Source organism: Pyxicephalus adspersus, chromosome 4 (assembly GCF_032062135.1).
Source record: "Pyxicephalus adspersus chromosome 4, UCB_Pads_2.0, whole genome shotgun sequence".
In the NCBI taxonomy this organism is placed as follows: domain Eukaryota; kingdom Metazoa; phylum Chordata; class Amphibia; order Anura; family Pyxicephalidae; genus Pyxicephalus; species Pyxicephalus adspersus.
This window is the reverse complement of record NC_092861.1, coordinates 119,820,557-119,833,516: the sequence shown is the minus strand read 5'-3', so window position 1 is coordinate 119,833,516 and position 12,960 is coordinate 119,820,557. Positions and strand designations below refer to the sequence as shown.

At 38.2% G+C, this 12,960-nt stretch overlaps 3 protein-coding genes across 4 annotated transcripts in view; 2 read left to right on the top strand and 1 right to left on the bottom strand.

Moving 5' to 3' along the window:
• The window catches only part of RBBP9 (RB binding protein 9, serine hydrolase), a gene marked incomplete in the record, with an annotated part of 5,416 nt that extends 3,555 nt beyond the window's left edge, over positions 1–1,861 (top strand). Inside the window, 2 exon segments of the mRNA XM_072409469.1 lie at positions 45–130; positions 1,314–1,861. Coding sequence (XP_072265570.1) covers positions 45–130; positions 1,314–1,540 — 313 coding nt within the window.
• POLR3F (RNA polymerase III subunit F) lies at positions 1,685–9,797 on the bottom strand. The gene is made up of 9 exons (XM_072409468.1): positions 9,662–9,797; positions 6,910–7,027; positions 6,284–6,351; positions 5,799–5,866; positions 5,586–5,698; positions 5,110–5,253; positions 4,309–4,416; positions 3,214–3,405; positions 1,685–2,004 (listed from the first exon to the last, which is right to left on the bottom strand). Exons 1-9 carry the CDS (start codon positions 9,715–9,717, stop codon positions 1,927–1,929), a joined length of 945 nt encoding a protein of 314 aa, XP_072265569.1. The 5' UTR covers positions 9,718–9,797; the 3' UTR covers positions 1,685–1,926.
• Positions 9,798–10,057: 260 nt separating this feature from the next.
• DZANK1 (double zinc ribbon and ankyrin repeat domains 1) overlaps positions 10,058–12,960 on the top strand; it is a 28,516-nt gene continuing 25,613 nt past the window's right edge. Inside the window, exon 1 of one of the 2 annotated variants that reach the window (XM_072409467.1) lies at positions 10,058–10,217. Coding sequence is in view for 1 of the 2 variants with exons in the window: in XM_072409466.1 (XP_072265567.1) it covers positions 12,652–12,943 (292 nt within the window). In the remaining variant the exon portion in view is untranslated. Of the gene's footprint in view, positions 10,218–11,806; positions 12,944–12,960 lie in introns of those variants that run through there. The other variant, XM_072409466.1, reaches the window with a different exon arrangement.

Genomic DNA, 12,960 nt, shown 5'->3' with positions numbered 1-12,960 from the left:
GAAGAACAATTTTCTAAGCTTTTATCATTCTCAATTTGCAATAGGTTTGCCGAAAAACATCCGGTTTGTGCAATTATTCTTGTGGCAGCTTATACCACCGATTTGGGAGATGAAAATGAACGCAAGAGTGGTAAGTTTCTACTATGCAAGAAAAATACATTTTAAGGAATTTCCTCCTTATACAGAGATCATGGTCCCTGTAGGAATCAGTATTGTATGTTATCACTTCCCTTAATTTTTCATTTTATAGAGATAATACAGTTAATAACTAGCTGAATATGAAATGTTAGTATGAGGAAGAGCCTAATGTAGCAGAGTGGCTCATACACTGCCCACATTTGCCCCTTTGTATAGTGTACAGTGGAAATACATTTTCACAAGAATATTTAGTTTTGGAGAGCACTGTAAATAAAATCACATCACAATATTTTTCCTAATAATTCCTCCTTTAATTGTGTTTTATTTGTGCAACATTGGCACAGCTGCTTTTAGTCCACCTAAAGAATCAGGCAGTGAATAATAATGCAGTAGCGGAATTTGGTAAGGGTTGTCACCCTAAGAATTGAAAACCAATAAAAAAAAAAACGGAGCAGTAAAATGCTGAAGATCTATGTGTCCTTCAGCATCAGGCAACTTATTAACAAAAATGTAATTCAGTACAGCTTACCAGCCCTTGGGAAAGTGTTGCCTTTTTCTCTAGGGCTCTATTTGCCTGGCAATTCTCTTTGTAACACACTTTTTGTTTTAAGGTAACATACATTTTTTTACAGTGCATCTCCAAAGAAGCAGTGTCATCATGTTCTGTCAATAGCTGTTTTGATTTGGACTACAAACATGTCCTCCTTGTAATGTCAGATGATAGGCAATTTTTGTCACCAAATGCTGTTTGCTCCTTATTTAAATGGTATTATAGACTTTTATGCATTCTTTAATTGCTTCTCATATCCATTTTAAGCTTAGTACTTAGTAATTGATAGTGCATTGTAACATGTTTTTTCTCATCTGCAAAGATGAGATGGTAAAATCACATGATCTAAATGGGTAAAAATTTGGTCACGTGGTTATGAGAATTCAGGGGTTTCTGCAGCCAGAAAAAAAACTGATGCTTTTTTGTCATTTTTTATGTCTTTAAGGCACGTCTTAACTGCAATGTTACCATCTTTTAAGCCCTAGGTTAAACAATCTGATTTTAGAAAAATATTTTTTATGAATATTTATTACTGTATGATTCAATTGTGCCTCATTACGAATACGTCATCAAAAAACATGTCTCTAATGAATGCTTCTTCTTTTTAAAATTTATATACATCTAGGGTACTTCAACCGCCCCTGGCAATGGGAGAAGATAAAAGCAAACTGTCACCATATAATTCAGTTTGGTTCTACAGATGATCCATTCTTGCCATGGAGTGAGCAGCAAGAAGTGGCTGATAACTTAGATGCAGAGCTGCACAAATATGATGACCGTGGGCACTTCCAGAATACAGAATTCCATGACCTGCTGAATGCAGTAAAAAAGCTGATCCCAAATTCTACATAAATTCCTTTCACCACTTTTATTTATAAAAAAAAGCAATTTCAGTTTTGTTAACATGGATGTTGAATAACAAATCTGTTTATATATATCAATGGTTATACCCTATTTATTTAGCATGTCACTAAAATTATAAATATTTCCTCCAAGTTATTAATGGTTCATTCTGAGATGTTTATTATTATCATCATTTTTATTCACAATTTGACAGCTGAATAATGAGTTAAATAAATCAACATCATTCTTTGGATTGGACCTGAATTTAACAGAATAGATATCAAAAATGGAATTTGAATGGCAATAAAAATTGTAAACATCTAAAATAAATAGTTTTAGTACAGTTTGTACAGTTTGATACACCACAGTGTGTCCTAAGTAGGTATCTTGTTCCATCAGAAATCCATCCATTCAGACATATATACACAGTTTGATGGAGAAATATCACCTCCCTCATGGCAGTCTTCAAAAACCTGTCAGTATAAACAATAGAAAAGTTAAATGTGTGCACTAACAGTAAGTAAATATTCATATAATAACACGGCTGTTAAGAAGGCTCTGCTTAAGTCTGAATTTTGGTATTGCATCGCAAGACACTCAATGGAATTAGTTTGTATATCTTAGACAGAACTAAAGTTCCACTTTTAAAATTTTTGTATTGGGCAGGGCATTATTGTAGAAATGGACAGACACCATCCAATCTAAAGTAATCATTCTTACCTGCCAGGATATCTATCAAGCCTGGCTTTTTCTTCACTTGCTAACACTAAATGAACATCACCCTTAAAGATCGCAAGAAAGAAAGAAAAAAAAAGTCAAAGCCCCTTCCCTTATCGCTGCAGTGATAAAGACAGAATGGGAGCACAGAGCTTCCTGGGATACACAAGTCATGCATCCCAGGAGGCTTCTGGCTGCTCCTTCAATCTCAGGCATGCGCAGAAGGAGCTTTTTCTTCGATGGGGAAAAAGAAAATGCCGATCTCACGCATGTTTAGTGAGATCAGCACGCGCCCCCCCCCCCATTTACATTACCCGTGCACGTCATCTCATGCCTGTGCAGTGCCAGATAGGGTAACGTAGGTGGAAAAGGGCAAAGAAGATGTTGGTTCCCGGCCCTTCCTTCACACTGGGACGAAGGGGGATTCCAGGGCGACGCAGGACCCAATCCAGAAAAACCTTCAGAGGGATCAATGGATTTGCAAAAGTAAAGGTCAGGTTTTTTTTCCTGCTTTAAGTATTAAAGTGTAAGACCAAGTAAAATGTTTTTTGTTTTTATTATATATAAAGTGGGGAAGGCTAAGACCTCATACTGAGGTTTATACCTATGTGTTGCAGGATAAACAATCCCACGTTGGTGCCTAGGACTATCATGGGGGATGTCTGGATATGAAGCAGTAGAACATTAGTAAACCTATATTTACTGAACTCTTCTGTAAAGTATGAACCTCAAAGCACTAAGTTCTGAGATCCCCAAAAAATTGCAAGTGACAGAATTTGTTTAAACAAGGGAAAGCTAGCATCTCTGTTAGTTTTTCACTTTTGCCTGTGTCTATTTTACAGATTTTTCCCTCCCTTGGGACATTCTACAAGTACTTACAGACATAAGCAAGAACACATACAGATTAAAAAATAAAGCTGTAAAATTAAATGTTTTATTTTACAGGGTATATAAAACCAGCTTACCGGACACAGGCCACAAGGTGTACGCACTAAACCTGCTGGCTGTATGATTGGGTTCACTCCTCTGTAAAGTTTCATCTGTCCATCCACACTCCCCACTGTTCCCTCTTTCGCTGCAATTATGGTAATTTCCACTTTCCCGTCATAAATTAGTGTGTTTAGAATGGTTTCTATATCTTCCATCGACAATTCAACCTTTTAGAAATGTATATTTAAAAAAAATACCTGTTTACATACATACATACCCTGTTTCTAAAATCATACATGCATTTTCATTGGTTCTGTTTAAAGAGGCCCTGTCAGTAAATACAGCAATCTGGAGCTTAATAAAACTAAGTTTTCCTTAATTAGTAAGCACAGCAAGGTATCTTACAGTCAGTACTGTCAAAGCCATGTTGCCACCACTTCTAGGAAGTGTCAGAGCCTGATTCTACTTCCTGTTATCTGTGCATTCCAACTAATCCATCACTGCAGTGGGTTTCCTCACTTGAATACCAAGGCAGACATGTTTAGACACCTGCAGCATTGTGTTGAAAAGCCTGAAAGCATTATGTTGCACTGAAATGGGATTGAAAAATGGATTATTCATAGATACGTTAAAGCTGCATTCCCATCTCATTCAATGTGCTATAATCATCATGATGGAATAGCTAAACACGGACACAAAAAAGTTAGGAAATCAAATTCTAGATTGTTTATTAACTCCTCTCCTATTTCAAGTCAGAAGTATAATGGTTATATTTAGTACTTTTAGTTTTTTGCCCACATTTCTTTAACTCCTCCAAGATGGATTTTTTGGCATAAAACATAAAATTATTGGATATTTTGAGCTGGACCTTGGAATAAATGATGCAATGTGATAACTGCTGGATGGTGGTCTACAGCCAGCAAAGTCCCAGGCAGATCTCTCTGATTAGCTGAGCTCCAATGATGTTAGAAGAGCTGGGTTACATGACTGGACTGTTCAATGGTGCATCCCTGCTTTAAAAATATGCATGCACTGGCAGTGCAGCTATACTGTGCTGCATTTTAAATGAGCCCTAAAGTCTTTCTGGCACATTAATGGTGTATATTATCAAAACATTTTTCCTATTTTACCTTGCTGATGCCAAGTTCACAGATATATTTCCAGACTTCATGAGACGACGCATAAGAACTGTTTCTTTGGATCATTGGATTTTGCTTACTGTCCCTTGCTGCTTCTGCCTGTTGAATACAGAAAAATATACTGTTTTTACACTATACAATCTTTTCTACAATCCAATCTGTGTGCCAAAATAAATACCCTCCTTAGTATAGGTTACTCGTACATATATCATGTTTCACGAGAAAATTAGGAAATGTGAGCTGAAATACAAACAAATATGCTAAGGGACATTATTCTATTATATAATCCCCTGAAAGAAAGTTGCCTGCTGTCATTTTGGTGTCAAAGCATAGCTGGAACATGCCCAAAATGAAGAGAAATTCCATCTGTAAAGGGTGTCTCCATTTTATGATCTCTCCTATTGGGGAAAAGAAGACATCACAGGAAAAACCTGACAAATATTTGAGGTCTTTATCAATCTAAAAATAGAAAAAGATGAAGAAGGGTTGCATTTATATTTTAAATTTGAACTGCAGCCTTTTTTTTGTGGAATGTTAATTGGTGGCCATGACACACACACTAGGGACACAAACTGTATAGAAACCTTAAGAATTTTATCCTTTCTTCCCTTTGTCCCAAGCCAACAATTAATTTATGGCTAGATCTTGATTTTAACCCATTGAAAATGATTGATGATTAAATATTCGAAATAGAAAATGGCAAATTAGTAACAAATCCAAACAAATATGGACGTGTATGATTGCAAAACACAGGCAAAGTCATAGGCCCAATGTGAAATTCAAGGCGATTACCTTGGTTTGTAAGAATTTAAAGCATTGCTGATTTAATACTTCTACAAATTCAGACTCAAAGTCCTGATCACTGTACCACGCTCCTCCCGTCACCGAGCGGTCAGGTTGTACATTATACAGCATGTACACTTTCTTTTTTGAAGCCTGATATGGGGGAAAAGAAGATAATTTTTACATTTCTTATCTGGACTTATTTATCCTGCAACAACTTTTTTCAGTAAGGTAACAAAGTAATACATATATACATTTTGTAAGACAGACAATGTCTGGCGTTTGTGATATTATGTTTCAAAACACACACCTTGATTGAGGTAAACCAATGGTCAGAAAGTGGTTCAATAAATGACTGATAGCTGGGAATTGCTGCCAAATAGTAAAGAGCTGCAGAGGACAGACTATACATATCCGGTGTAATTGGATGAATTTGAATATTATTTTTAAGTAAATTATATTTATAATAATAATATTCAGCTTACCGCTACTGACTTGACTGCTTTAATTAGTTTCTTGCTTTCCATGTTCTTTAAAATTTTATTGATCTCAGTGAGAGGAAGATTACTTTTGTATCGTATGTCTCTGCTCCATATGCCTAAAAACAAACAAACAAACAAAAAGAACACAGGGATCATTGTAGCTGCAGCTGCATAGCTTCACATACACATGGTAACATGGTATTGACCTAAACATACCTTTATTGCCGGCATCCTCGATAATCTGATATACTAACTTTTCCTGATTGTCAGATCCCTTCATTTTACTGTAGAACAAAATAAAAGAAGAGTGAGTCTTCTTGATGACCAGCCCTCAATTTAAAGAGGCTTCCCAAAAAAACATTTACCTCGATCCTGACCCCCAACACTTCTTGGGGGCATTTTTGCAAGATTTTACACTTCCAGATCTGCTAAAAGATAGGGAGTTATCACCTATGCCACCCAGAAGTGTTGGAGATTAGGAGCAGAATGGAAGTTTTGCTTTAATTATTTGCTTAGAGAAATTTCACTTTGTGTTCTATATAAGATTAGAAGTCTCTAAAAGTTCTGTGACAGCTCTTAATGCATTGGCAGTATAATTAGTGCTGTCTTGTTCTTAAATCTAATCCCACAAGTGTTTTGTTGGTACATATTTATTAAAAATGTAGATAGTTAATATTTTTGTAGTGGTTGTTGTAGCTCACCCAGCAGTCTGTGTGTCTTTAAGTCTGTACAAAAGGCCTGTTCCGCTTCTAAGGAGATCCAGTTGACCCTATTATATTATAAAACCATTTAGTGTACATAAATAATAAAAGGACAAATCTAAATGACAAAAAGACATAAAAAAATCATGACAGTCATAAAACTACATATATCTTCCAGATTTCTTTTGTACAGTCAACAATCAGTCCTAATAAAGGAGAATTAGTGTAATCTGTCTAATCTTTGAAATGCACTGGATGACAATATCTAATGCTGTTAAATTGTAACTAATTGAAATAACGACCTTTATGACTTGACGTCTATATCCTTATATAACGCGACACTTCTATGAAGTGAGTTTTCATTAAGTATTAGAGAACTGCTACAAGTTACCAACCATTCGATCCGTCCAATCCCTCCACTAAACATAGGATTCCTGGGCTCTATCATCAGGACCACATTCACAATTTAAGATTCTACTAAAACTGACACATGTATGTTAAGCTACCAATGCTTTAGTAACATGCACATTTCACCACATTACTGCCCCAAAGTAGTGTGAATGGGTCCATAGTTTATACTCTATAACATACTGTAGCACCCTCATCTCCCTTCCCTTTAAACTTACAACTGACAGTAGGCGATTGATTGCCATTGCTCTCTGCTTTGCTTCAATATGAGGCATCTCATTCTGGATAACTTGGTCTGTAATTCCATGAGGAAACTGCTGACACAGCTCTATAATCCTTATATGCAAAAAAGAAAAAAAAGGTTGTGCATATTAGCCACAGACTCTGACAATTTTAGGACTGGATAAATTACAAAATGTATTATTTTAAACAATATTAGGCATTGCCCATTTGATTTTTTCACTGTAAATTTTTACACTATTCATGATCAGTTTAGTAAAAATGTTGGCAAGAGACCGTGTCAGAGCAGCACAAATAAAATGCATGGCTCTGTAGCTAGCACTCTGGTTTGTGCAGTGCTGGGTGCTAGATTTGAATCCCAGCCAGGACACTATGTGCAAGGAGTTTGCATGTTCTCCTCATATTCCCATGGGTTTCCCCCACACCTCCAAAAACATGCAGTTTGGTTATTTGGTTGGCCAGAAACTGTCTTTGGTACATGTGGAAGATAGTACAGTGCACAAGATGTCTAAGAATAATAAAGAATGAGTCTGATAATCTCCCAGCATATAAAATGTGAGACAGTACACATAAGGCTACGCACATACATCAGATGATCCTCGTCAGATTATTGCTTCAGGGCTTGTCTTGGACGAGAATTTGCCGTGCGTACAGCGGCCGCCCGACATCATTTATGGATTTATCCTGGCGGACCCATGAACGACGAATAAGCACAATACAAGTAAAGGGGAGAGAGCAGTCGCTTGTTCTCCCCCCTCCCCTCTACAAAGAACAGATGGTGCTGTATGTACATCGCTCGTTCATGCATCTTTCAGTCTTATGTCTTTGAAAGGATTGTGAAAGATTCCAATGACATAAGTCTAAGATGTGTATCTAGCCTAAGTACCAGGGTATTTATTTGTGCTTCCAAAACTAAACAGAGCAGTGGGGAAAAGAGGAGGAGGAGGGGGTGAATTGCAATCTGAAACCTTGTATCGTAACCCGACGCGTTACGGCGGTATGCTTCTTCAGGGGACGTACCGGGAACGTTATATCAAATGAGTCTTGACAGGGTTTTCCTTTGAACAGGAGGTGAAGTGTTTCCTTAGTTGGAAAAAGGTCCCAGTAGATTCAATTATTAGGCGGGGGAACAAATTTTCACGTAGTGTGTGTCTAGCAGCTAGACGGTGCTGGTGTGCTGGGAATTCTCGTGAAACGTGTTGGGCTACGAAATGTTTTGTATCAGGGTTCACTATGTCTAGCCTTTGAATGGGAATGACTAGGCAAGTATTGTATGTCACTACTACATTTCATGTGACTATCCAATTATAATCTTTGATTTGCTGCACAAAACCATAGCTTTTTTTTTTTTTAATTTACCTTCTTACTATCCCCCAGCTGTCATGTTGTTAGGGGTAAGAAAAGACGCTTTGTTCTTTCCTCTTTTCCACCCACTCCTATTCACAAAACACTCACATGCTGCCTACCTATGTTTGGGCCATCTGGGGGAACTTCACCTGCACAAAGCCTGTGGATGAATCCTGATAGGTGAAAGATGTCCAGCCCTAACCTCTGACAGGTGACATCACAAATGCACAGCTGGCCTGCATTGTAGCAGATTTTTAGGCTTCCAGCTCTGTCCTTGTAGTGCCAGTAACTTGGGATATGTTGGAGTATCTGCCTCTGTGTCAATATCATTAAAAAATATGTAAATGCTACAAATAGCACTTTTTTAGATTTAATATATTGAATGATTATTGTGTATGTGACGATTGTGGGATTGTTTTGTATTTTAAATAAATTAAAAGGTGTTCATGACTGTGATAAATCGAAATATTTAAACTTATGATTCCGGATTTAGTTCTGCTTTAAGGCCTCACTCACACAAACCCAAATACTCAAAGTATAGGAGGATGAGAAAGCAGCAGATAGCTGCATCCTCCTCCATAAGAAAGTATAGCAGCTGTCTCGATCAGCCGTCCATCAAGAAGAAAGACGATCACAGCTGTTCATTATAACTATCATATATAGGCAGAAAACAATATGTGCAAGCTAAAACACGAAGATAATTTTAAGAAAGCTTTCAAACAAAGAAATATTTAAATATGATTTCAAAGGTCAACATTACACCTGTTTATAATCTAGCTAACCTTTTATAATAAATCACTTGAATACATTCCAAGGGCATCAAACAAAAGGTGTGCAAAGTCTTTTTTTCTGTACAGCCACAGCCCAAGCAGAAATCTTTTCTGTCTTCTACCAGCAAGCAGTGGTCTCTCTGCAGGAGTCCAACACATCCCTGAGTCTAAACTATAGCTCTCCATTCAGCAAAGCTCACTGGTGATTGGAGACTTCAGACTCAGCAAAGGAAGGGGTTGGGGCCTCTGCAGAGAGATCTCTGCTTCCACACTTAGAATACCAGCATCTTTTCAACTGGTACTGCTTGAAGAGCTTTTTTTTTTTTTAATAGATGAACTGGAAGACTTTGCATATCTTTATTTTGATGCACATGGAATGTAGTTTGCTGATTTAAGTTGAACTATATCTCTCCATGTATAAATTATACAGTATACATAGTGATGTAAGTATATAGAGGGAAAACACTTTTCAGTACAAAATATCCTAAAGCAGATTGAACTTTGACTACAGATGATCTAATGTTGAAGTAACAGCAAGTGTTGGTCACGTGTTCATCAGGCTTGGAAGGCAGAGAAGTGGGCCAGGACTGTTCCATGGATAGCAGCACCTTACCTGTTCTCTATTTCAGCAGCGTCTGCACCCTCTTGCTTTACCTTCACGTCCGCCATCTCCCGGTAACGCTCTCCTTCTCTGCAGTATTCACGCTGCTCACCCTTCCATACACTCTGGCAAGCCTGACTCAACTGCACCTGCGCCTCAATACGCAGGAATCTCCGGCGGACATCTTGTGTATGGGCAAAATAAGACTCTTCTGTAAAAGTACAGATTCCTACTGAGAAAACAAAGCATCCTTACATTGTGTATAAGTAACGTTCTTCACAATAATAATAGGTTTTATTTTAATTTACACGCTAAATGTTTGCATTTTGCCCTTAATAAACATGGCCGGCTGCTCCGTGTTGGGTATTTCCGGTCAGCATGTTGCGAGCAGATTGGAAGGAGAAGATCTGGGCGGAGACATGAGTTCGCATCTTTGGTTGCTAGGCAATGGAAGGTTGTCTATCTCAATTGTGGTTGTTGTGAAGGTTCTATTGGGAAGAGAGTCTGTGGTAACGAGAGATAGGAGTGACTGGAGGTCTGCTGGGTGCTGAGGATTCACTGCAAGCAGGTATATGTGTGTGGGGGAGGGTGAGACCACCTATATATTATTATTATGAGACCAGGAGGCTGATAGACTCACAATGTCTATGGCTACAATTACCACACAGTATACAGAATATCAGATAATGCTCTGTACTTCTGGTCAGGGTGAAACCTTTAATGGCTAATGGAAATAATAATATGCTTTCAGGAAATAATTTCAATTTTCCCTCCTATTGTGTGTTACTTCCCCCACCTCCTAGATTGTAAGCTCTTTGGGACAGGGTCCTCTCCTCCTCCTGTGTCATGGTCTGTATCTCTCTGTCATTTGCTACCCCTGTTTAATGTACTGCGCTGCGTAATATGTTGGCCCTATATAAATCCTGTTACATAATATTATTATTAAAATAACAGCGCCAACATATTATGCAGCGCTGTACAAAGATAGGGGTAGGAAATGACAGACAGATACAGACCATGACACAGGAGGCCCCGAGGAGCTTAATAATAATTTTCAGGGTATTATCCAACCAAGGCTTCTATTGGGTATAAAATAAAAACAAAACAGGACCTGGTGCCATAAAGCAAAACCGTGACTAGATAGCCACACAAATCCCCATCGTTCTTCTGTAGACTACTAATCCCATCAGCCCAACACCACCATGTTAATTGTTAGCCACACCCTGGGGATTTCCCTTCTAGGGCAAGACATTAGAACAGTAATTTAATATACACTCACCAATATTAAGCTGATAATTCTCCAAACTCTTTCTCAAATTAATATATCTATGGTTGCTTTTTGATTTACCATCATTTCCTGTCCATCTGACCCCCATCACCAGGACAGGAAGTGAAGAGAAGTCTCCCCAGAGTTTTCTCTAATGCTATTTCATATTTCAGACATAAAGACAGGATACATGGCTTGATTTAATAAAGCCCTCCAAGCCTGTACAAAATACACTTACATAAGTGAAGCTGGGTGATCCAGCAAACGTTGAATAAATCTGGTCCAGGATTGAAAAAATTTGCTGGTAAAGATCAAATTTCTTTGAAGAAATCTATTCCAGGTTTGCTGGATCACCCAGCTTCACTTATGAAAGTGTATCCAGATCCAGCAAATCCAGAATAGATCTGGTCCAGGATTAAAAACATTTGCTGGCAACAAGCAAATGACTTTTAATAAATCCTTTGCAGGTTTAATGGATCACCCAGCTTCACTGATGAAAGTGTATCCTCTCCATCCTTGGAGATCTTTATTAAATCAGGCTGACAGTATGAAATGTGTATGCGCTATCCTGTTGGATATAAATAATCATATAGTGTTTGGATCACAGAGAAAAATCCACTCATTATAAAATAACTACAGGAATATTTATCCTTTTTCTGGAAAGCCTTGAAATATCTTTCTTTAATTTTTTAAATATGATATTTTTTCCCTGTTTGGCCCTTTCTGTGTCTCCCAACTTAGACATCACATTTCTGTTGTCTCCTTTCCAAGTTTTTATTATTAATATTATTAAACAGTATATAGCGGCAACATATTATGCGGCCCTGTACATTTAATAGGGGTTACAAATGACAGATAAATACAGACAGTGACACAGGAGGAGGAGAGGACCCTGCCCCGAAGAGCTTACAATCTAGGTGAGCCTTCCCTGTCCTTGTCATGACTAGTGTGGCTTTGGTATCTAAAGCTCTGTACACACATCAGATGATTATCCCCAAGATAAACTCTGATATGTGTACAGCAATCATCTAACGTCATTCATGAATCTATCAGAACGGATCCATGACTGACCAATTGGGCAAAACCACTATACTAGGGAGGAGAGCATTGTGGGGTGCACCTTACTCATCTTCCCCCCTCTATAGAACAGAACAGAGATGTGTGTACAGCGCTCATTGCTTCATCTGTCACTGTAAACAATCATGAAAAATCATTTCTATTGAAAACTTGCCTAAAACTCACTAGCTTTTTCCTCTGACAAATAAACCAGTTTCCTCCCACCCAGCATATATTGTAAGATAACCTGGTGTCCGGGTCCCTCATTGTTACTGGTTGCAGGGAGCGCTAATCCAGTGCTCCAATCCAGTCTGTACCCTAACTGGTCTATGCTGCAGGACAGCCAGTTCTATCCACTTATCCATGGGGCCTGATTTAATAAAGCTCTCAAAGGCTAGAGAGGATACACTTTCATCAGTGAAGCTGGGTGATCCAGGAACCCTGGAATGGATCTGGTCCAGGATTAAAAACATTTGCTAAGAAATAGCAAATTACTTTTAAAGCGTACCTAAACTCAGAATTTTTCTTTAAATAAAAGGGTGGACAAGTAATTTTTTTTTTCTTTTTAAGTGCAACACTTTAAAAAAAAAAAAAAAGTGCAGCAGCTCCCCTCTTTATGTTAATTGCAGTGGTGATCAAGACATAATGGGAGCACAAAGCCTCCTAGGATACCTACATCATGCATCCCGGGAGGCACATGGCTGCTACTGCTGTGCATGCCCAAGATCAAGGCATGTGCAGAAGGAGCCCTTACATCAATAGAAAAAAAAAATTGCAGATCCCACGCTTGCGCAGTAAGATCGGCAAATTCTTTTCCCTATATACATCACCCAAAGTGCGGGATCAGGTGACACAGGAAGAAGAACCCAGAAGAAAAGAGGAGAAGGCGACAGGCCGAAGACGGATACCTGGACCCGATGGGAGAAACCTTCCGACAGATAGACTGATCTGCGGGATTTACGGGATTAAAAGTTAGTGTGTTTTTTTT

What these genes read in the sequence shown, in the direction of transcription:
- POLR3F (XM_072409468.1), bottom strand. Translation starts at nt 9,717, where the DNA reads ATGGCGGACGTGAAGGTAAAGCAAGAGGGTGCAGACGCTGCTGAAATA. An exon ending in GCTGCTGAAATAGAGAACAG is followed by an intron (nt 7,028 to 9,661) that starts GTAAGGTGCTGC and finishes TTTGCATATAAG; the next exon opens with GATTATAGAGCTGTGTCAGC. An exon ending in TCAATCGCCTACTGTCAGTT is followed by an intron (nt 6,352 to 6,909) that starts GTAAGTTTAAAG and finishes ATAATATAATAG; the next exon opens with GGTCAACTGGATCTCCTTAG.